The 25,465-nt window shown below is 28.4% G+C and overlaps 2 protein-coding genes across 8 annotated transcripts in view; one reads left to right on the top strand and one right to left on the bottom strand.

Annotated features, from left to right (window-relative positions):
* Positions 1-1,753: 1,753 nt before the first annotated feature.
* LOC107438349 (uncharacterized) lies at positions 1,754-9,845 on the bottom strand. Of its 7 annotated transcripts, none has more exons than XM_087159784.1 (3): positions 9,651-9,845; positions 8,729-8,855; positions 1,754-3,334 (listed from the first exon to the last, which is right to left on the bottom strand). In XM_087159784.1, exons 2-3 carry the CDS (start codon positions 8,844-8,846, stop codon positions 2,346-2,348), a joined length of 1,107 nt encoding a protein of 368 aa, XP_087015910.1. In that variant the 5' UTR covers positions 8,847-8,855; positions 9,651-9,845; the 3' UTR covers positions 1,754-2,345. The 7 variants fall into 7 exon arrangements, with proteins under 7 accessions (XP_087015910.1, XP_087015907.1, XP_087015913.1 ...); XM_087159781.1 differs by having other exon boundaries at positions 9,528-9,660; XM_087159787.1 differs by lacking the exon at positions 9,651-9,845 and adding an exon at positions 9,305-9,537.
* Positions 9,846-9,940: 95 nt separating this feature from the next.
* Positions 9,941-25,465, top strand: part of arr (low-density lipoprotein receptor-related protein 6) — a 110,611-nt gene continuing 95,086 nt past the window's right edge. Inside the window, exons 1-7 of the mRNA XM_087160171.1 lie at positions 9,941-10,145; positions 14,138-14,537; positions 15,057-15,212; positions 15,456-15,715; positions 18,121-18,252; positions 18,938-19,138; positions 20,060-20,255. Of these exons, the coding sequence (XP_087016297.1) occupies positions 10,091-10,145; positions 14,138-14,537; positions 15,057-15,212; positions 15,456-15,715; positions 18,121-18,252; positions 18,938-19,138; positions 20,060-20,255 (1,400 nt within the window). The 5' untranslated portion in view covers positions 9,941-10,090. The remainder of the gene's footprint in view (positions 10,146-14,137; positions 14,538-15,056; positions 15,213-15,455; positions 15,716-18,120; positions 18,253-18,937; positions 19,139-20,059; positions 20,256-25,465) is intronic.

Here is a 25,465-nt window from a genome sequence, read left to right on the forward strand (position 1 = left end):
ATAAAATGTTGTTATACAAATATTGTGTTTACTTTAAATAAACTTCTATTTCTTATACTTTCTAGTGTAATTATTTATTTTAAAATAAGGCATTAACATATGAGGATTTTCAACGTAGATTAACTCTAATTGCCACATATCTTTGGTTTTGTCATACATGAAACAGTTCAGAAATGAAAGGGATTAACTTGAAATTTTTGTCAGTTTCCATATTTCCTCTAACATAGTTTGAATCAAATTTTACCCATCATGTCTTTTTACAACAAATGTATCCAAAAAAAAATTGCACATTTATTAAAAATTTGATAAACTCATGCAATGTACAGTTGAATTAGCAAATGCATAAAAAAAATTATCAGCACATTATTTTTTAACATAATTCTAAATTTAATTCTAGTGAATTAATGCAACTATTTCAGTGAAAAAAATATTTCATATAAATATTTTTAAATTCAAAAAAAAAATTCAGTATTAATGAACATAAAAGATCAACAACTTGCAAGTTTTAAAATTATTTTATAACAATCTTGAAGTTGAGCAAAATTCGAAAATAAATTAAAATGCCCTTAATAAATGAAATATCTATTGACAGAAAGTTGTTAATTATTGTAGTGGATTAAGTTCTAAATTAAAATGTACATTGTTATTTAATCAGTTAAGTGGTTGGTTTCCAGATTTCTGAGTGGTTCAAAATAAAGAAATTTTTGTGCAATACGTTTTAGACTATTTTTAAAACGGAGAAACGCAAGGTCGGGACTAATAGTGTAATCCACTTTGATATTTTTGTTTTCTCTACAACATAAAAAGAAAAAACATGAGTGCTAAACGTTCTTAAATAAAAATTATTAAGATTAGAACAAGTGATCAGAAATGATTTTTAAAAGAAACTATACAATTTTGTGTGTACATTTGGTGAGAAACAATGGAACTTCGAATTTTTTTAACTTTGGAAATAGAAATCCTCAGTACAAAGATAAATCAAAGTAACTTTAAACGAAACATAATTATTTTCATTTTGATGGACAATTTACTAGACTTATGATCGAAAGAGATGTTAAATGAGTCAGGTAGAAAACAAACCTGTAAAAAGGGGGGGATTAAATAATATTTTGTTCCAATACTGTTGCAGCAATAATTCATTCTGAGAAGAAAAAAAGAGAAAGATTTCTGTTTTTCACAGAACTCCTTTTCATTTTAAACATGTTTCAGATTTCACTTTTTGAATCTAGTTTGATTTATTTTTACAATAAAAGAAATTTTTAAAATAATCCAAGCAATTCTTTTAAAATTGAAGCTACCTCAAAATGGTATATTCTGAACAAAACAAAAAAACAGTAATATTTTGACGGAATGTGTAAAATCAGGACAAATATTTTAAGTTCAGACAACTATCAACCATGAAATTCTAAAATCAGATGGGAGAAATAATAAAGGCATCCGAATAAATATGTCATGAATATCCAATTGTATTTTAAATAATCACATTTAAATACAAGTCAATCATAAAATTGTAAACACTTTAATCCTAATGAAATTATATATATAAGAAAATTAGTTATTTAATGTCATTAATCTGGGTTTGTCCACATAGCCTTAGTCTGTAACTGGTTGTAGAGCCATAAAAGTATAAAATGACAATTGAAGTGTGTTTATATCATTTTAATATTTTGCAGTAATATTTTATTAATACCAGTAATTGCTTATATGTACCAACTGAAATAAAACAATATTTCGATGACAAAAGAGAGACAGATACATTTCTTTAGGTTTTTATTAATTTTTTACATTCATGTTTGATGTTTGAAATTACAAATCATTTCTTAGAAAGAAAATTTAAACATTTTCTAAAAATTTGTAGCTGAAACATTTTAAATATTTTCATAGTTATGATACAGCAATAGTATTTATATAAAAGATTTATGCCCAATCTTTAAATTTTCTTAAATAAATCTCGGCTAGATGTTTAGAAAAGGGAGGGAAAAAAACTAACAAAATTAATGTGGATCAATATTATCCCTTTTTTTTTTTTTTTTTAAAGAGACTCACTAATGACTCAATAGATACGTAAAAAGAAAAACCTGCTTAATATAATGCCACAATAGTCTAAAGGAAAACTTAGATAACACAACTTAATTAAAATTCTGCTGTTTAAGAGACTAATAAGTTTTTATTAAAAAAATGTGCAATAACAAAAAGAATAATGTTGCTTTCATTAGAATCTCACACTAAGGAAGGTTTTGAAAATATATTGCAGTCATTTTAAAAAAAATAATAAGTTTGCAATAAATCAGTAAGAGAAACTTTTGTCTACTTTCAAACGATATATATTAATATATATGCTAAGCTCAATACTTATGCAAAACCTTCACAAGTTCAATCATATTCTTAATCTGTTCCAATGAGTACTCTATTTTAACATGTTCCGCATTTATGCCTTTGTGTTTCTTTGATTTCTCTGACCTTGATTTACGTTTTCGTTTTCCGGAAAGATTGGAGCTAGCTTTGTCTGATGGACTTGGTACATTTCTAGAAAAAGAGCTAAAATTCTTGTTCTGTGCAGGTGCACATTCTTTTTGGTCAGAAACAAGTTCCTTTTCAAGGTGTAAACTTTCAGGAATGGGCTGAGCACACGGAACTGGTTGAGAAAGATAACTTTCATCTGCATCAACTTTAGATTTTACTGTTAGGATTTCTCTAGAAAGACCTGCATTGTCAAAACAATCATTTTTACTTTTCCTTGTAGGAGAAAATTCATTCCAAATCTTTCTTGATTCTTTTTCCTTAGAAAAATTAGAGGAAGGTATAGACAAAGCAGCATTTGTTTGAAAAACATCCAACTCTAAATTTAGATCTTGACTCATTTGACATTGAACCCCACTGCTAGAGAACTGAGACTTCTCAGAAGAACGATGATCCATATCAACAGGCATTTCTTTAACTTCTTCTATTTTTGATAATGAGGATTTTTTAGTTAAAATTGCTTTATTCCCAAAACAAGAATTATGTGTATCGAAAGAAGAGATCTGAACTGCTGCAGCCTTTTCTTCTATATCTGAAGCAGAAGATGAACGTTTTAATATCCGAAGAGAGGGGTTAATTTTATGGATACTAACAGAATCAAGAGATGAACTCTTTCGTAAGGGAAATCTATCTTTTCTGTTGGTATCCTCCGAATTTTTTTCACTTTTGTTAAGATCAACTGCAAGAGCTTTCTGACTAAGAGTACTTGCTGGCTCTACACTTATTGATGAAGTCTGTTGATTTTCTTTATCTTTATTTGATACAGTGTTTAAAGATTGACTATTTTGGGCTGACTCTACCTTGGATGTCCACCCTAAAATTGATAATGAAAATACTTTAATACAAACTTAAATAGCAATCAGCATTAAATAGGTAGTAAGGAATTTGAAAAATTAAACAAGAACACAAAGTAAAAACAGTGATGCTTAAAAATTTGATTTACATTATGTACATTAAAATATATTTTAGATTAGTTATACATCTTTATTAATATTGTAGTTAAAGATATTGTTTTCCTAGAAATGAACAGAAATTTAAAAAAAGAGAAGAAAACACCACTTAAAAATTTTATTATTCTTCAGGGTGTAAATAATTTAAATAGATTTGTTAAATGTAGCAATTTAATCCACTGTTTTAAAAAAGTGTTTCAATTATGAATACAATCATTTTCTAAGGAAATAGCTTAATTTCAAATTTTCATGCAAGCATGTCACAAGCTGACTATGAATTAATACTTACTTTCTTTCTGTGGTTTTTTGAGATTAGATATATCTTAGACGTGTAGGCTTTTAAGATTTTCTTTTCTGTGTTGCTAAAGTCTTAAGTTTGAAATGATCTAATGCTAAATCTACAACACTACATAATAAGTTCTTTAACAGGGTTGCCACTCAAATCTGGAATTCCCAGTACATAGTATACACAATACATTAAGAGGAAACAACAATTACTGTGCTCTTGTGTGAGCTATATTAGGCTAACTATATTTATTAGTTTTAATTGCTGGAAAAAAGTTGAACATACTTAAATAATGATATAGTAAATGAAATAGTTTAGTATAGCTGAAATATCATGGTTATATATCCCATAGATAAAGCTTTGAGTGGTCACCATTTTTTAAAAGTCGAAAATAAGAAACTAAATAATTTGTAATAATAATTTGTAAAGAAAAAAAAATCAAAATTCCCAGTCTTTTAGATGATTTTTAAATTCCCGGCATTTTCCAGGTTTTTCCTGTTCTCCCTGTAGAGTGGCAACCCTGTTTAAGCATAAACTAACTATGAGATGGAGATATTAAATTAGAGCCGGAACCTCCAACAAAGTAAAAAACCTGTTTGAACAACTTCATGTGGTCAAATAGAACAAATAGCAATCTTTTAATAACGAAAAATTTATCTTATTTCTCCCAATACTGTTGCTAAAGAGTTTTGAACACAATAAGCATCAACCCAAAAACTAAACCTCCTATATATATATATACAGTGAAACCTCCTGTTATGGACACTCCTGCAAAACGGACGCCTCTCAATACGGACATATTTTTAATTCCCCGGGAATCTTCTATGAATAAACCATTACGTACATTCTCCGCAAAGCGGACACTCCCGTAACTGGACGCGGATAGTCATTTTGGTCCTGAAACATTGTTTTTTATCTCTACAAACCGGACACTACTTTTTCTAAATAAATTGCAAGCTAAAAAAATTCAACTTTTCACCATTTTTTAAAGCATGTAAATAAGACTTTTTGCCTTATCCATAACTAAAAATATTGTTAAGCTATTTCACCACCGAAAAATCAATCTTTCTCCTGTCACCTTGCCTTATCTTTGTAAAGAAGGGAGAGAAAATGGTACTGCACTCCTGAAATAATTCTGACATCGGCATCTTTGATCTTTTCATCTGGACCACACAGGTTATGAGACCCCTAAGTTGAAATGACTTCTCTCAATGCTTCTTCCCCATTGAAAATTTCTTTAATTTTCTTATCAATTTGAAGACTGTATTTAACACAACTGGGGTAAAAAAAAAGAGAACAGAAGTATAATCTTTGAGGTGTTTATATAAATGAAACATTTATTCAGACACTTGATAGCTGATCAATTGTGAATAATCATCTCCATAGGTCCTCATGACTTACAGGTATGCATTACTTTTTTTTTCTGTGAATTATGGGAGGTTTATTTTCCAAGAAGGTATTAACCATGTTCCCTATCAAATGATAAGAAGGTGTAAGGGGATGTGAACCTAATAATTGAAACGGATTGAGGACAGTATGCTCCTATTTGGTATCATATCTCTAACTTGAGTATCTATGCTAATAGGAAAATTATATTTATTTATCTGTAGCTACATACAGAATTATATATTTATATCAAACTTCTTTATAAATTCTTTTTTATCTTTCTTATTGTTTAAATAAATATTCTTGTAGATATTTACAGTATCCTTGTAGATATTATTCAATTATTTCTACATCTTTGAGAATACTCTAAAAACAATTTACGGTGTTAAATTTCGTTATTAGGGTACCCTTCCCATAAACGGACAAATTTTTTGGTCCCATGAATGTCCGCTTAACGGAGGTTTCACTGTATATATATATATTGAAGATTCTAGTTATAATCCCAAGCTTAGTAGTGATATGAATGTAGATCCATCACTTAAAGCTATTGAAACAGTATCAGAAAAAAGAAAATCCTTTTACATTCTTAATTTCATAATGTAATGAAAATGATTGTGATGATCCATTATAAAAATGAATGTCTTTCTCTGTGTGCCCTTCATAGACTCCTCCTAAACCATCCAATTGAAATCAATGAAACTCTGCATACAGATAGTTTGAAGCATGAGGAAGGTCACTGTCGACATAAGAACATTCTACAATGAACTATTCGAGCGGCGTGAATGACAGACAAACAAAATGGAATTTTCTGATTTGTTACACATTAGCCAAACATTGCAAGGAAAAGGATTGGGGAGGTGGAAAAGGTAAGGGTAAATTTATTGAGTTTGATGAGTTTTCGAATTTTTGTAACTTACCTGTTAATTTGAATAATATTTTCACTATTAGGAAATATATTTTTGGTTTTAAAAATAAAGTTTTAAAAAATTTCCTTATTAAATATGGTTCTAAAATTAAATTTGATACTGAACTTGTTAAATTTATAGTTTTGGATTTAATTAAATCAAAAATTGGTGTCAATAAAACTGATTTGCTTTTTAATAATGTTTCTAAAGTCGAAAAGGTTTTTTGTACGATTAATTTTCATGATAAGAATTTTGAAAATGCTAAGTTACCACAGATTATTCATGGTCTTTCTGATTTCTTTCCTTTAGAACAAATTAGGGTTACTGCTGCTTTTAAATATTCTTCTACACTTAGGAAAAAGGTGTGTAATTATAATTTTTTAAGTCGAAATCTTAATTGTATTTCTAAATCTGATTGTTATTGTAATGAGGAGGGTTTTTCAAAATTTATTGATAATGATTATGGACATGTTATTACCGGAAATTTGGAAATTGTGGGTGATCAGGATCTAATTAGCATTTTAAGTAAGGGTTCAAAATTTAGAACCAGATTTAGGATGAAAAAAGAAGATTTTATTTTATCCATTAAAAAAGATCTAGATTTTTTTATTGCAAAAATTTCCAGAAAATATCATTGGCCTGTTGAAGGTTTTTCTGAGTGGAAAGCTAAAATTATTGAAAGGGTTAGATTTAATTTATTTAATACCAGTTTTAGTTCATTTCCTAAAGGTACTTTTATTGATTATGATTTATCTAGAAAAATTAAAAATCTTAAGGATAAATTCATTGTTACTGTTGTAGAAAAAGCTTCAAATAATTTCTGTATTATGTGTAAATATTTTTTTAAAAAATTGATTATTGGGGAATATAATGCAAATAATACCTATTTAAAGTTAAAAGAAGATAAAAAAGTTTTTGAAAAAAGAATTATTGCATTTAGTAAAAAATTAAAATTAAATAGGATTACATTTCCATATTTATTTCCAATAGTTAAATTTCATAAAAATCCGATTAAATTTAGGTTTATAGCATGTGGTACTAATAGTTATAATTCTGATATTAGTAAAAGGTTTTTTTGTTTTTTAAAAATTATTTTGCTTAAAATTAAAAAAGAGAAAAATATTATTATTGAAAGTAATGTTGAAGTTTTGGATTTTATTAAAAGTAATGATATTTCCAGCATTAACACTTTTGATTTTGAAAATTTGTATACCAGCATACCACATGAAAAAATTATTGAGATTTGTGAAGGTATTTATGACAAGTATTTATTTGATGAAAAAATTGATAGGTTTAACTGGTTAGATTTATGCAAGTTTAATCTTTTTGAGAATGTTCTTTTTAATGGTTTAGATTTTTATAAACAAATTATTGGAATTCCACAAGGTAATTCCTTTTCTGGGGCTTTTGCCAACATTTTTTTGCACTTTTTCGAGGCTAAATTTCTTGAACATGAAGTGCTTAATGCTTTCCGATACATTGATGATTTGATTTTGTTTAATTGTGACGATTATAATTTTATTTATACTATTTATCCTGGTGATTTGGTCCTGAAAAAAACTAATGAAAATTGCTTTAATATTGAACATTTAGATTTTAAAATTGATATTGTTAACAATTTTATTAAAATTGGTGTGTTTGATAAAAGAAAAGCCTTTAATTTTAATGTTATTTTTTTCTGCAACTTTAAAACTAATTTGTGTAGTAAAATATTCAAAAATCTTGTTTTTTCGCAATTAGTTAGGATCAAGAAAATTTGTAATAATGTTGAAAGTTTTCGGGAAGCTGTGGATAATTTTTTAAATAATTTGAGTAAAAATGATTTTCCTTTTAATTTTTGTAATGTTAATTTTTTAATTAAAAAAATGATTGATGGTTTTTAAGTTTTTATATATTTTTTCTTTTAACAGGGCGCAATTCTAGTCTTAACTGAGCAGCCCCAGTTAAGCATTCTATTAATTTATCTACGTATCTCCTTCTCCTGACCTTTTTCATTTCATTTTTAAACTTCTACTGCGCATTATTATAGGGGGCGTTGTTTTTCAGTTTTTAGTGTTTTCTTTTCCTCCACTTGCTTTTGAAGTTGATTCTTGACCTGTGACTGTGAGTTTTTAATTTTCTGATGATTTTTATTGATTTTCTTTTGTAATTTGTTTATTCTTTTGAATGTATCTTGTTTTTCCTGGACCTCTATACAAAACCATCGGGGTACTGAGGGAGATATTTTAAGCTTTTGCTTCTCCCTCAAATAGAAATGGTTTTGTTTTTAATGGCTACCGGGGCCGGTACCCCCTGAAGACGTCGGCTTCGGTGGTCATATTTTTATTTTATTTCATTTGTTTTGTATTGATACTTTTTTCTGAAATTTCTGCTGCTTCTTAGCACGTTTTTTTTTCAAAGAAGTTTTATCCTTTTGATCTTAATTATTTGTGTTTTCTTTCAGTATTATAAAGACACATAAATTCTGTGTTTTACGATTTTTGTCACTTAATGATAAGATATTAAAAAATTCGATTCTATAAATAATTTCTATCCAATAGTATTCATAACCACTTATTTTTGGTCCATTTGTCTTAATATTTTATTCAGCTAAATAAAATATTAGAAATTAGCAATCTACAAATTCTAAAAATTTTGATTTCAGATAATTTCAGCTAATAGCAAGCAAAGTTAAATCTTACCAGGAATGTTGTTTAAAATTTTCAATTGATCTTCAGGGATTCTCAAGATTTTTTGGAGATACTGGCTGTTCCAAACAGAAGATGTGCTACCTAGCAAATTTGCAGTTGACTGTAACATAACACACACCTAAAATAATTTTTATTTACTGTTAAACAATTAATCACAGAGGTTTATGATGAGTTTTTATTGATTAAAATTAGCCAGAAATTAGACTTAGGACTAGAAACACACAATGTATTTTATTGTGCAAAAAAGATTCTTAGAACGTAGTGAACTTACAATAATTAGATAAACAAAGTTCAGAGTTTTCGGTACTAAAGAAGAAAAAAAAGATAAATGACATTTAAATCACTTAAATCCCACTGACGCCATAAAATCATTGCATTAAAAATAATTTTAAATCTATAATTAAATAAATATTTAATGTTTCCTTAAAGAGACAGATTAGCTATAGATTAATAAGAATATATTATGTAAAATTAGAGAAAAAAATCACAAAGTCTCAAGATAGTTTTCTCACTGAAAATTTTTTTAAACTCATATCTTAATTACTTCATTAAACTAAGGGTATCTACATTAAATAAAATTGTTCGCTAGCAATTCCATTCTCTAAAAACTTAAACAATATTCCTTCCTCTGTGTTGGGATTAACTATGAACAGAATTATAAAGCTTAATTAGTTCTACCATTTATAAACGATTCATGAGGTTTACGAGGGAAATATATAAACAAAAAATATTTAAGTCAAACGATACAAATCCAGTGAATGAGTTGGAAAGTTACAATTAATTACAGAACTTTATTAATCACTATACTCCGTGAAAATTTCATATTAGTCCAATTATATCCTTCAAATATGTACGTCAAAAGCTTATTTTTAACTATAAGATGAGTAGCGAATAATCAAATCAATAAACTTACAATAATTTTCTATTCTCTAATTCACTACTTCGCAAACGAAAACAAAAAAAAATTGCGCCTTTCAACTATTCTCTGATGCCAAAAACTAACTTTAGATCTTTCAAATAATTTATTTACATTTAAATACTGTGGTTGATTATTTTGAACTCTTTTTCTAAAATTTATAACCAAATAAATAAAAAATTGCTTTGATAGGATAAAAAAGGAGAATATTAGATTTTTTCTCAATGATTTTTGCATTGCGACCTCAGTCACTAATGGTAATTGTTTAAGATTTATTTCATGTTTTTGGCATCACTAGTTTTCGCGTTAGTAAATAATTAAAATGGACTTAGCTTGTTGTTTTATACAAGCGGTTCATTGTTAATTACCAATTAAATGATGATTTTTAAATTTTTCTGGATCTGTGCGGAAAATCGCCAGATGTTTCTTCCAGAATAATGGAAATATTTTTTAAGTTCTTATTGTTGTCATTACTTTTGCTACATTGCTATGGTACGTCATTTAATTCATATTTATTATCTCTAGTGCTTTCATTCATTGTAGGCCATTGTCAAAAAAACATCTAACACTTAAATTGAATTTTTGTGTTCTTTAGCAATATTTGTCCGATTTTTTTTTTTTATCAAGCAACAATATTTTTACTGACATCTTAGTATTCTTTTACTTTTTTAAGTGTCGGAATGATATTGCTTGGAATCGATTAATAATATCGTTCAAAACCTTTAATATTTACTAAGTAAATTATTACAGAAAGACTATATTTGCAAAAATATCTTTTGATTATGGTAAAAAATAATGCGTTTTGACCATTTCAAGTTTAAATAGAATTTTAAAAAGGAAAGATATTCTATAATAGCAATCCAGATGAACACTACTGATTTTATGTAAAGTAAATTAAGATAACTCTATATTTAAAGCCAGACCAAACAATAAATAGAAACTCCTATCATTTTACTTTCTAGTTACACATTACGATCTATAATTACAGTTGCTTGTGAAAAAATTAGGAACTGTTTGTTCCAAATCAAAGATAGAACATTGAGTTCAATTTTTCTTATAAAAGTAAAAACTTTTAGCAGTTCTTTTCTCAAAAGGTTTTCACGTTTTATCAAATGCTTTGTTTTCATCACAAATTTTTTTCAGTCGACTTCTATGAAAACAAACTATTTTGAAAAATTTAGTAATAAATATAAATAAGATGATTAAAATGTATACACATAAATTTAACAATGAATAAATTTTTTTATCATCCACAGGGTTTTAAATTATGTTTTTTTCTTACTGAAATTCATATTTTGTAATCTTTTTGATTAGGTATTAGATTACAGCTTTTTTTAGAAAAGCTATGTAATTTAATATTTTTCTTTAGAGTATTGCAAATTAAAGTTTTGGTGACATAATTATAATAACAATGGCCCCACATCATATACAGTAGAACCCGTTTAAGAAGTTTTTCAAGGGAGTGGAAAGAAACGACTTATTAAACGGGAAAACTTATTAAACGGTGAAACTTAAAAACACATTAATAAAAAACTAAAAAATTTGAAATTGTGTAACTTATATTAAATTCTCAGCCTAATGAAATAAATATTGAATTTTAATATTCATTTAGAAAAAAAATTGCTAATAAATAAAAACAAAGTAACCTACTTTATTTTTTGTTTCATACAATGTAATATACGTTGTTACAATAATTGACTAGATTTCTGTGAGAAAAAATCGTGTAAAGTGGTTTGTTTTTGTCTTTTCTCACCTACCTTTAAGTGAAAATTGTCCAACTGCTGTAAAAATTTAAACATTTCCGGGGGTACATTTTCAACAGTGTAAATAAATTTCCTAAAAGTATCCAGCCCTTTCCTGGCATCAGAAAAGCTAGGTGGTTTAGCAATATTTTCTTCAGTTTCACTGAATTCTTCTGTATCATTTGTAACATCACAAATATCCTCTAATGTCAGCATATCACAAGGTAAAATTTCGTCGTCAACGGATACATATTCTTCAAACGATGCTGTGAAATTAAGTTTATTTTTGAATGACTTCCAATCATTAACAAAATTTACGTTTGTTTCTTCGTCTTCATCTGATATTTCATATTCAGCTTCTAACAGATATTCTTCAGTTGTATCTCCGTCAGAGAATCCAGCTTTCCGAAAACAGTTAGCAATGGCAGATGGTGTTATTAATTCCCATGCTGATACAATTAACTCAATCGCTTCTAACATATTGACTTTTTTTAGCTCTCCAGTATTTTCAAGTCCTTCCAGCTTCCGTTTCACAAGTCGCATTTTATAATGCTGCTTAAATACCTTAATAACTCCCTGATCCATTGGTTGTAGAACAGAAGTAGAATTTGGTGGTAAGAACTGCAACTTGATGTTAGTGTACTTATTCTCCTTGGAATGAGCAGCGCAGTTGTCTACGAAGATTATGATGTTTCGTTTTTCTTTTCGCATCTTACTGTCTAATTTTTTGAAATACGTTTCAAAAATTTTAATTGTCGTCCAGGATTTTTGATTACTGTCATAATCACAAGGCAGTGACTTAACATTTCGAAAGCATCTTGGTTTTTTCGATTTACCGATAACTAAAATTGGTAATTTTTCTATACCATTCATACTGGCCCCAACTAAAATTGTCAAACGTTCTTTAATGTTTTTTCCGCCATGACAGGGTTCACCTTTAAAGGCAAAAGTTTTATTTGGTAAAAGATTGAAAAACAGTCCACATTCATCCATGTTAAAAATGTTCTTTGGTTGATACCCTGAAATAATTTCAGGTAATTTAGCTTTCCATTCTTCAGCTTCTTGTAAATCAACGCTGTTACAATCTCCTTTAATTGTTTTATAAACTAGACCAGCTCTTTTTTTCATCCGATCAATCCATCCATTGGAAGGCGTAAAATCAACATTCAATTTCTCCGCAATCTCTAATGCTTTTCCTCTAAGAAGAGTTCCGTTAACAGGTATGTTGGCGGATCTTGCTTGTTTAAACCATATCATCAGTTTCTCTTCAATATTTTCGTATTTTCCTTTCTTCACTTTTTTTACTTTCTGGGATGCACCGGAACAGGAAGAGTTTAAGATGATGTCTTTCTTAGCAATAATGCCATTTAACGTAGTAACAGGAAGATCTAAATTTTTTGCTATTTGAACTCGTGTTAATTGAGGATAGCTGTCAACAGCTTTTAAAATTTTTACTTTGTCATCAATAGATAGAGCTTTACGCTTAATGCCTTTACAGGACATTTTCCACAAAAATCAAACTTTTTATGATGATTTTTAAGATAACATAAGCGCCTACACTAAGAAAATTTTCAACGAAATGCTGCTAAATGTTTAGATGTATCTTTCTCTTCAGTTATTGAATGGGTGTGGACAGCAGTGAAGTTCGTGAGTCACCAGGCTATTCATTTAAGGTGGACACAATGACAAAGCTATTCCCTACATTCTTATCAGTTTTATAGTTCATCTAAAGGTTCACATTCCTTTGCTCACACCTGTTCCTGATAAGTCACCTTTCTTTGTAACAAAGGAGTGATGAAGGTCAGTGGTCAGTACCCATACATGTGTTTGTAAGGGCAAGTTAAAACTAAATAAGACATTTTAAATAAAATTTTAAAAAATTGAAATTAGGAGTGGAAACTTCTTAAACGGGAAAAAAACTTCTTATAAAAGTAAATTTAACATTATGGTAATTGGTTTTTTTAAAAAATAACTTCTTACGCGGGAAAACTTCTTAAAAGGGAACTTTTTAAGCGGGTTCCACTGTAGTACAATTTTTATTACAGCAACATTGACATCACAGACTTCAAGAATTTTTGTCTGAAATCCAAATAATGGATAAATAATCCATGATTCAATTTATCTTAATTGCTCTGATTAAACAAAATTCTATTTTGCTCTTGAGTTTTAAAATTACATATAGAAATATTTTTAACTTAAATATAAAAATTTAAACTACCTACCTATAATTATTAAATATCAGGACTAGCTTTCTACAAGAATGTAACTTATGGTTTTTAACCTTGAAAAACTAATGTTAGCAAATGAATGGTTTTAATTATATTGTAAAAAAATTTATCATGGTGCAATATACCCCAATGATTTTTTTTTTTAATATAGAAATAGATGTCTGATTTTATTTTATGTTTAGTAAAGGTGACAGTTAACCAACATAATAGCCAATATTTGTTTCAATCTTGAAGTTGCTTTCTACATTCTTTTAAAGACAGAGATTTTTTTCCTCGCACACCAACAAGTCAAACTCATTGCGATGATTGAAGCAATTGTTTATATTGAAAACAAAACAGTCAACAGACTCTGCCAATCAGGAAGCTGAATGAGTTTCATTAAATCTACTGTCTAACTTGTATTATATTTATATGTTATTTTATAAATCACTTTATTATTTATGTTTGTGTCATTATCTATATTATCTCATAAAGCCATTTTTTAAAAAAAAAAAATTATTATTTTTCTTTTCAGGCTTATATAACCAGCTACTCTTCTCTAATCGAAAAGATATCAGATTACTGGATTATGATACAAGAAGAAAAAATTCCTCTCGCATACTCATTAAAGACTTAGATGATGTGAATTTTATCGATTATTACTTTGAAAATCGAACTATTTTTTGGGCTGATGCCGGATTAGAGGAAATTAGAAGCAGACAAATCAATGATCCTGAATCTGATCGAAGCATAATATCTACAGGATTGATTTCACCTGATGGCTTAGCTGTGGATTGGCTTGGGAAAAAATTATACTGGACTGATTCTGAAACAAATAGAATAGAACTTAGTAATCTTGATGGAAACTTTCGAAAAGTTTTATTTTGGAAGGACCTTGACCAGCCTAGAGCCATTGCTCTTGTTCCTATGGATGGGTAAATAGTGTTATACTATGTATATTTTTATATTTTCTTACTTTAACTTTTTCTTTTTGGAAATTTTTTGTTCAAATAAGGTTATCTTATACTTAGTTTTATCTAGTTAGAAAATTTTACTGTGGTCATGAATTAGTTTTTTACCCCACTACGCATTTAGACCTGATTTTTTTCATTCTTTTCTTTTACAAGGAAAAGAAGCATAATGTAGGTTGTAGAAAATTTAATTCAATTTTTTTTTCTAATTACACAAATATGGCTTTTAAATCACATGAATATGAAACTCTATATTGAATTTCAAATTCGATACCGGACTGAATTTCCAAAAAAAGCGGAATATTTATTTTAAAAAATCGAAACTTTTAGAGAAGCATAGTTTTTGATAAAAAGGCTGAAGTTCGCTCATCCCTGATGATTTATTGTTTTGATTGTTCCATAATGAAATTTTATTGTAAGACTTGTATTTGTTTGTATACAGTTATTTTCGAAGTATTTTATGTTTATATAAATTAATTTCAGGTGGATATTTTGGACAGACTGGGGAGAAACACCTAAAATTGAAAAGGCTAGCATGGATGGTAACCAACTCACAAGAAAAGTTATAGTGCAAGATGAAAACAACTGTGTGTCTATATGTTGGCCTAACGGTTTAGCTGTTGATTATGACAATAAAAGGCAAGTCACAGTTACAATATTATATTTGAATATGTTTTTAAATTTAGTATCAGTTTATTGAACTGTTATATGTTCCATTTAAAAAAAAATATTAGAATTTTTGATTTAAACATATGAGATTTTTTAGGGGGAAAAGGAATCGTTGAAGTTTAAATAGGAAGTTTATTTAAGTTTTTTCTGTTATGAAAAATTTTCTTAATTGATGTATGAATTATAAATACTTATTATTTTATTTATTTTTAGAATCTATTGGACGGATGCAAAAATAAAAACCATTGAAAGTGCAGATTTTGATGGTAATCTTAGGCAAAGAATCACTAAAGAAGCAGTTCCCCATCCTTATGCTATCAGTCTCCATCGTGATACTCTTTATTGGACTGACTGGTCAACCAAAGCTGTTCATTCTTGTAGCATCTTAACTGGGTGTGTTAAGAGAACAACTTTTGGGGGATATTTTACACCTATGGGTCTTCAAGTTTATCATAAAGATAGACAGCCTATAGGTAATGGCTTTAAGCCAATGTATTTTAAATATTACACTAATTTTACCTTTTCACTAATCTAGTACATATATTTAAATAGAGTGATTGATTTAATTAAAAGCTTGGAAAAGAAATATAACTTTGAATAAATTTCAACTTTATAAGTCTAGATTTTTAACTACACTGGTTATCATAAATTAAGGAAAATTCACAAAAATCGCGATAACTCAAGAAATTACACATGGAATTTTATGAAACTTACCCACAATATACAACACATAGTAAGGTATTAAACAACATAAAAAGAAATTATCAGACATTAATAGTAGTATAGAAATTAGCACATGTATAAAATAAACAAATTGGAAGTATCGGTTTGCAATAGAAAAAGTACCTTTAATATGGAATATGATTGCCTCTAGAAGCAATACAGCACAAACAGCGATGTGTGATGCTTTCAATTATGCGGTCTATCAGTTCAATAGGAAGTGAGAGCCATTGCTCTTGTAAAGCAGTTGCAAGCGTGGCAAGGGTCTGAGGGGGCGGATTGATGGCAGATACACGCCTCCCTAGAGCATCCCAAACGTGCTCGATAGGATTCAAGTCCGGGGATCGAGCTGGCCACTCCATGCGAGTAATTGTTTCCTGTTGAAGATAATCATCAACAATGCGAGCTCTGTGTGGTCTTGCATTATCGTCCTGTAACAGGAAGCAATCACCAATTGCCCCGGCATATGGGCGCACATAAGCATCAAGGATGTTGTCTCGATAAACCTGAGCATTCACGGTTCCCCTTGGAAAGACATGGAGGTATGTGCGCCCTCCTAAGGATATGCCTCCCCAAACACAGACACTGCCTCTTCCGTATGCATCTCTTTCACGGATGTTTGATGGATGATAACGGGTCCCAGGTTCTCTCCATATCAAATAACGTCTACTGTCACTTTCTAGACTAAACCTGGACTCATCCGTAAAGAGAACAGGCCTCCATTGATCTGACGTCCAGTGGACATGTTGTCGGGCCCACTGCAAACGGTCTCTCCTATGGCGTGATGTGAGCGGCACGCAAATGGCTGGTCGTCTCGCATACAGACCACCTTCGTGGAGCCTTCTGCGCACAGTTGACGTTGACACCAACCTTCCGGTGGCTGCAGCAAGAGAGGATCTAAGATGTGTCGGAGTAGCGGTTCTATTCCTGCGTGCACTTAATGTCAAATATCGGTCATCGGCACTGGTCGTAACAGTTGGCCGTCCTTGACTGAACCTCCTAGATGCCGAATCTGTGGTTTGAAATTGCCTCCAAAGTCTATGAACCACAGATGGACTCACATTTAGCCATCTGGCCACTTCTGATTGACTCTGCCCTGCCTCTAGTCTCCCGATGGCTCTCCATCGTAGTTCTTCAGGCAAATGATGCCTAGAGGTCATTATTACGAATTGGCTATCTCAGATTTTCAATGTCGCAATCACAGTAAAATTTGTGTGCTTTCTCTCAAACTTGGACTTTTATGCTCCAGGCAGATGACGTAAGCCGAGTGCAGCGCCACTAATTTGCATATTGCAATTTTACTCAGCTACTCTTAGTGGACAACATATGCAAATTTTGCACGGTTTGGCTTACTTTTGAAAGAGTTATCGCTATTTTTGTGATTTTTCCTTAATTTATGATAACCAGTGTAGTTGTTTGATTTAATTTTTTTAGTTTGCCTATGTTGTACGCTTAGCATTTTCATAAACTTTTTTTTGGTTTTTCATAATTTTTGTACATAAATGTGGTCTTATATATAGTCCTACACCGCTACCGCTATAATGAAGCTGCTTTATCTCTCACAAACTTGCTTTTTAAACTAGGACAAACAAGTAGCACATTCCTCTTCTTACTCTATCCCCCTTATACTGAACAAGAACAAAAAGCTTTTGCCAACTTTTATATCAAAAGTGAAATGGCATTGATCTGAAGACTAGAAAATACTGCATTCTTTACAAATTATTGATAGAAATTGGTGACCTCAACATAAAAAAATCAAATTGTAGTTTGTCAAAAATCCCTAATTTATTCCATAAATTATAAAAGTTAACTATTTTTTTTTTACTATTCGATTCATTATCTATGAATATTAATCAGTTAAAACTTTATAAGTTATATGACTAAAACTTATAGGTACTATCATAACTACTTCCCACAATATTTTCATATGCTAAAAAATAATTTTTCCTGGAATTTAGATTTATTAAATGACAGTATATAGCTGACATATTACCGAGTCTATAAACAGTTACTATGACGGGGTTCGGTTGTACTAGTGAATCAACTTTGAAATTTAATATGAATACATTTGTACATTTTTTTTCTCTTTTACTTTCTCTATTTTTCTGTAATTTTGCAACTAAGCTTTTATTTAAGGACTTGCATTCTAAATTTTTAGCTCAAACCCCTTGTGATGAAAACAATGGGGGATGCTCCCACCTGTGTTTACTATCTGCAATTGAACCCTATTATTCCTGTGCTTGTCCAACTGGGGTGAGGTTAAATTCTGATGGAAAGTCTTGCAAAAATGGTATGGTTTTATAAGTTTTTGTTGATGTTTTGTTTTAACTGACCCTTTTTTTCCTTCATAATAGTATTCTAAAGTTACGAAATAGTTACAAAAGCAATTCTTTGTGAAAAAAATTAAATTTCATTTAAAACAAGGTTTAAAAATCTAATGGTAAATCTTTATGTATGTTTTAGTGTGACATTGGTGCACTAATCTGACATTGAAACAAGTGTGGGATTTTATAAATAAAACTTGACTGTTTGTAATTCTTAAATGTTTTTAATGAAATATAATAGTATCATGTTCAGTATTAGTTAATCTTTTTTTTTTTTACTTCTTATTTTATGATATTATTACTACCATTTAAATTAATATATCAGATTTTTTAATTGAAAATCTAAAATTTAGCAATTTTATCTTTAATGTCATATTTTTTTAAACATTTGTGAACATATTAAATTATGTATTTTTTGTTACATGGTTAGTGTAATATCATACTAAATAATTAAATTGTATTATTATTTTTAGTTTTAAATAATGTTGTTTTTCATGTCTTTTTTCATCATATTTTAGTCCATCTTTTTTTTTCTTTGTAAGCTTTCAAAATTCTTTTTTAATTATTGCATATCATATGTAATTATATTAATGTCTGCTGGTTCTTTTTAGAAATTAAGTTGAAAAAAAAATTTTTGCCTGTTTATTTTAGGCCCGCAAGAGCTTCTTTTACTTGTTAAAAGGACTGATTTGCGAAGGATTTCCTTAGATACTCCTGATTATACAGATGTTGTTTTAGAAATTGATGGTCTTAAACACGCTATTGCTATTGATTATGATCCTGTTGAGCAAAAAATATACTGGACTGATGATGAAGCAAGAGTTATAAGAAGAGCAGAGCTAAATGGGACGGGTAAATATGTTATATATTCTAGTGATATAGTAGGTATAGGGTATAGCAATTTGATGGATTTCCAGATTTATAAAAGTTGAGACTACTTTAAATTTTATAACTGCATGCATTTAAACAGTGATCTCATTTACATGCTCTAACATGTCATTTGTACGAATTTTTTTTTTTTTTTTAATTTAAAATTAATTTGCAGAAAATTAGCTATTGCACATGCCCTATTATGCAAATTTGCAGCCTGCAAAAAAATAGTTTCAACAGGTTTGCGTAAATAAAATTGTAATTGAACTTTTAAATATATATTGAAAAAAATATTTTTCTTTGTTCATTATTGATAGCTTAAAGAGAAAATTTTGAATAATTCTGTGTATCAAACTACATTGTTGCTTTTCATTCATACAGGCATTTGATTAGTCCTAATTAACCTTCTGAGCGTTAGTCCCGGCTTTTTACGAACTCTTAACTGCAAGTATTCCTGCATTATGAAACCAGATTCCGCCAATGGAAGACTAGTTCGTAGCTATGACAATTTTACCCAGGGGCTCAATGCTTGGAGAGTAAAAGCCTTGATCTTCCAAATATAATTCTTCTTGTTCATTTATAAATAGATAGAATAATTATTACTGCTAATATAATAAAGAAATGAAGATACATATTTTAAATAGGAACTTTCTTTTGGTAAAAAGTGTGCTTGAAATATGGAAATCCGTAGTTTCCAAAGTTTAGCAAAATCGTTGATTAAATGTGTTGTTTGTGCGCCACATATTTAATAGTCCTGAATAATTAAGCTTAAATTTATTCTTCAGTTATTTTTTATAAATACATGCTATATTAACTTCAAGTTTACTTGCAGTTAAAACAATTTATTAGGAACCTCATGTTGCTTTGTTGAACAAGAAATTAACATTGTTAATTTTTAATTAGGATGTGAGGACCTGGTTTCAGCTGAAGTTCATCATCCTGATGGAATTGCTATTGATTGGATTGCACGTAATATGTACTGGACTGATACGGGAACTGACCGTATTGAGGTGGCAAGACTGAATGGTACATCAAGAAAAATTCTTATTACTGAGAATTTGCATGAACCCAGAGCAATCATAGTGGATCCACCTGAAGGGTAAGCCAATTTACTTTTCTTTCTTTTTTTGTCCTTATTTTGGGATTACTTTCAATTGCTTTTCTCCCTGATTTAAAACTTGTGACATCATTCTGTATCAAATAATGTATTGTTTAAAATCTGTGCAGCTTATAGATAGCTATGAGTAGAGATAAGAGGAGTTTAGCCAAAGAGCGTAGGCCCGACATATGCTCGTATTCATTAGCTTGAAGAAATCTTGAGCTCAATAAAATTTCATGAAAATTCAAACTACTTCATAGCTAAACAAATGTACAAATTTCCTTTCTGTTCAATTATTAAATGTTAAATAAGCAAAAATGAGTAAGCATAGAAAATTAATATCATGCCTCTTGATCCACAAATAATTAATCTTAATAATATATTTTAATTAACTTTTTTTTTCTTCCAATTTCGACTTTATATTGGACTTTATCTGACACATTAAATTAATATACTGGGGCTCAGTTTTAGTCTTCAGGGTCAGTTTTCTAAAAGTGAGTCCAACTCATCTCTACAAAGAGGTTGCAGTGCCCTCTTAAGAGGACGCAATACCTACCCTCTCAATGCCAGCTGCTAATGCTTTTTCTATGGGAGCTTCATTTGCTAATAACTTTTTTGCATTTTGATATTTTGGAAAAATTCTTTCAGCATTTGAAAGTTCATAGTTTACTCTAAGGTCTTATGAAATCACTTTTTGTTTTACCATAAATTTTAAATTATTAATGGAGTTTAAATATCGGTAATAGAGACATCTTCTTGAAATCCGTTTTTTATCAAAATTCATTTAGTAAATCCTTATTTTTGAGTTCACTTACTCGAACTATACATTTCAAGCTACCAGAAGAAATAACTAGTAATTATTTTCTTCAATTATGAAATGTGTTATTAGGAAAGAAAGATGAAAAAATTCTTAAAAAAATTGGGAAAAGAGCCTAAACCACGCCTCCCATCTGTCCTCCCTTCATTTACCAATACGAGTAAAAGTTCTAGTGGGGAGATCTTTTGGGGGGTTAGGAGAAAAGCCTCTTTACTTTCTTTGAATAGTTGAGGGGTTAAATAGCCTTGGGGTCTTCTGTTGTGGTTGAAAACAGTTTTTATTTCATTCTCTTTCTTTAAAATGAGTTAGGATGGAAGACTTTCTTTCGAATTTTCTTATGTTATTTATTATTATTTTTTCTTCTTAATTTTGGCAATAACAACTTATCAAAACATTGTAGGATAAATATATTTAATTAGTTAATTATATATATCAATTAAGCTAACAATAATTATGCAATCTTCTGTAAAAAATTTTATGTAGCACTTTTAAATACGGAGTTAAAAAATAGTAAAAATTTTAAACTTCGTAATTTAAATTATAATATTGTCATTAAATTTTTTTTAGCTTTATATAAGAGGTTAAAAATTGAAACTAACAATATGAAATTTCTTTACTTAAATATCAGTCCTAAATTTCATAAAATTACAATAAATTTCAGAACAGTCACATGTGGGTCTAATACTTTCCTAATTAAACTTGGCACCTTTTTCTTTAACTACTTAAATAAAATTATCAACAATATTATTAAAGAGGATTTTTCTTGGATTATCACTAATAATCCACCGATTTTAGAATTTATTAAACATAATAAAATTAATTCTATTGCCACTTATGATTTCCAAGATCTTTTCAATAGCATTCCCCTTTCTAAACTAAAAGATGTTCTTTTGAATTATTACTATGTTTTGAAAAAATCTTTAATTGCGATTTTGATTATTGGGAAATTCCAATTAATTTTTGTCTTTTCAATAATTATCTTTAAAATGGAAAAGATATTTTTTTTTCCTAGTTGATGGAATACCGGAAGGACCTAACGTTTCATCTCTCTTAGCTAATTTTTTGTTTGCACTAAAAAAAAGAAATTGTACTCTTAATATTAAATTTGTTTTTAGATTTATTGATGATTTAATTATCTTCAATTTTCATGAATATACTCTTTTATTTAATAATATTTACCCCTAGGAATTAACCTCGCTTCGTAATCATAATGATAGCTTTAATTTTTTGGATTTGAGTATTATAAAAGGAGAAAATATCTGCTTTGTTGGTCTATTTTATAAAAGAAATTATTTTTATTTTAAGGCAAATAAATTATTTGGAATTCTAATGTTCTTAAAAATATCTATTTTAATACCATTTTTAATCAAATGTGTAGAATTAAAAGATTATGTAGTAATGTTTAGTTATCCAAAAAACAAATAGACAAAATTTGATAAAAAAAAAACAATGGTTACCCAAATAAAGTAATTAAATTCTATATAAAAACATTAAGTTAATTGTATGTTATTGTGAATAAATTTACTAAAAAACTTCTTCGTTAATTTATACAATTTTTACCGTGTGCAAATCCATTTCGGGCAAATCCTTGGCTGAAATTATGTGCATAACAGGCAATTCATATTTCCTTCTCTCTCTCTCTTCTGTTTTATTTATTTTTTTCTTAAATAAAAGTTAATTTTCTAAAATTATTAATTGGCAATTTCTTTAAATTATCCGATATAATAACCGATATGCGATTTATATTTTAATTTCTTCACTAGCAAATGCTAACTATTTCTGAGCATCATATAATGTTACTCAGGTTTTTATGGTCGTAAATATAGATTGCTAGTTTTAAATATGAATATTATATTTTCCCATTTCGTAAATTTTCCTAACTGTTCAATAATAATGAGTTTTTCTGAAAATACGTTTCATTTTCTTTACAGTGCTAACAGAGTTAAATGAACATATTTCATTTTAGTATTTTCAAATCTAATTTTTATTACTGTGCAGAGTCATGTATATTTTTGAAAAGGAAATTTTTTTCCCTGTATAATTTGTTTTATTCCCGTTTTATTTTCCCATTTTCAAATCTCTGCCACTATTTAGCATTATGTGTTTATTCGAAAAGCATACATATACATACATACATATACATGCATATACATACATTTTAATTTTCCCTTCCCTTTAGCAAGTGCTTCTTATGTCTCAGCATCCAGATTTTTATTTTGTATAGTATTTCCAGATTTTATTAATAATGTTATATTTTCTTCACATTGCTGACAGTGCTAAATGTACATATATATATTATTATTATTATTATTTTCAAATTTAATGTTTGCAACTGTACATCATAGTATATATTCTTGAAAAGAATTTTTTTTTTCACTATTATTTGTTTTAGTTACTCATATTTTATCTTCAAAATTTCCACATTTATTTAGCACCATGAGTTTGCCCGAAAAAATACTTGTGCTAGTTTACAGAATTGCCTAGTATCATGAGTTTTCTCAGTAAAATTTTGCTTTCACAGTGTCAACGATTGTATATTATAATTTTCCTTCTCGCAAATGCTCTATATTTCTCAGCAACACATGTTGTTGCCCAGATTTTTATTTATTTTGTTTTATATACTAATGCTAGATTTAAACATGAATATTATATTTTAACATTTCTTAAAATTTTTATTGCCTGCTCATCATAATGCCTATTTGCTTTATTTATTCTTGCCTGACTTTATATTTTAATTCTATATTTTAGTATTCTTTTCCTTTCTTTTGTTTTTTTGTCAGCATTATTTGCAATTATTGAATCAGAATTATTATTCTCTAAAATAAGTAGTTATAGCAATTTGACAGACTTGCTATTAAAAGTCGTTACTTTATATGTATTCAAATAATCATCGCTAAAACTGCATTTTGGATAAATCAATTTTTAATTTATGTCACAATTAATTTATTTTAATCCATTAAGACATACCATAAATTTAATAACATACAATGTATTCAGATTAATTTAATCATGAGACAATGGGGATAGGGGAGTATGTAGGTGATATTAGCGAGTTGCATTAAAATTTTTAGAAAAAAAAATATAACACCAATTTTTAGTATTTTATTGCAAAATAGCTTTTATCTTTAAAAACTTTTTTAAAGAAAATTATATTAAAAATCTTTTGTTGAGAAACACGTTTTTATATCTTGCAGGATATTTCGATGGCTATTTAAAATTGACAGAAAAATGTTCACTTTAAGAAAATAAATGTTTACTTCGACTTTTAACTACTACAAAATGCCCATAATTAGCATTGTATTATTTACTTTGCCAATTTTACCTTTAATTAACTTTTTGATATTACATTCCTTTTTTCCATCTGTGATAAAGTAAGAGTTGTGTTCTTGCTTTTAGCCCTCATTTTGTTACCATATGTAAACATAATAAATCTATTGCAATTATACATTTCTTGTGACTCAAGTTATACTGTTTGTAATGCACACATGTAAACTATTTATATTTGCTCTATTTTGTAATTTATATTTTTTATTTTTTCCTTTTTATGTTTTTATCTTGATTATACGGAAGTAAAAGATCAGGATGGTTATAAATAAAGATTTTTTATGCTTTTAATTAGAGAGTTTTTTTAATTGCATGCTTCGCCCTCAAAATTAGAGTTTTTTGTAATATTACAGTCATTTTCTCTATTTTTGATTTATTATTTATTTTTGTGTTTGCGAAGTTCTGACATATGTCTGCAAACTTATCTGCGTTATAAATAAGTTTATATTTCATTACGTAAATAACAACAAAAAAGTAACATATGTTTCAAACATATGTTACAAAACATATGTTTCATACATCAAAAAAGTAGTTCGAGAAAATTTTCTTCACTGAATTTAAACACCCAAAATGACCATTTTTTTTTTTTAAATATAGTGTCTCTTAGCTTTTATATGTATCTGTATGAACAGGTGTGTGCTCATAGATACACAATTAAAATGAAAGTAAAGAATTCAAGATGTGATCAAAACAAAATTTTAAAACTTTAGAGAACAAAGTAGAATAACAGAAAAATAAAAATCGAGGGGAAATTTTTTTTTAATTCGTTGATTATCAAACTATACGCTAACAGATGTTTCATCTGAATTCCATCTTTCTGAGGCTGAAGTAATATGGAACATGTGGTGAGAATTCGCTTTAAAAAAGGAGAGTAAATAAATAATACTAAAATACAAAAATAAATAATACTCAAACAGAAATTTTAATAATTCAAATGGAGATTGAAATGTATGAAACAGAAAAGAATATAAAATTATTGAAACGGAAAAAAATAAAAAATTATTTTTGTGTAGAAATATTTATTTTTAAATTTTCTTTCTCCTTTGCACAAACACACACCCATATTCTA

This window comes from Parasteatoda tepidariorum, chromosome 3 (genome assembly GCF_982258835.1).
Source record: "Parasteatoda tepidariorum strain Cologne lab strain chromosome 3, Ptep-v5.0, whole genome shotgun sequence".
Taxonomy (NCBI): Eukaryota; Metazoa; Arthropoda; class Arachnida; order Araneae; family Theridiidae; genus Parasteatoda; species Parasteatoda tepidariorum.

Bases quoted from the DNA above. Each gene is read 5' to 3' on its own strand.
- LOC107438349 (XM_087159781.1), bottom strand. From the start codon at position 9,560: ATGAAATTTTCACGGAGTATAGTGATTAATAAA. The intron at 8,856-9,527 runs GTTCTGTAATTA...AAATTATTTTAG, and splicing joins GGAGTATAGTGATTAATAAA to GTGTGTGTTATGTTACAGTC. The intron at 3,335-8,728 runs GTAAGATTTAAC...TATCAATTTTAG, and splicing joins AATTTTAAACAACATTCCTG to GGTGGACATCCAAGGTAGAG.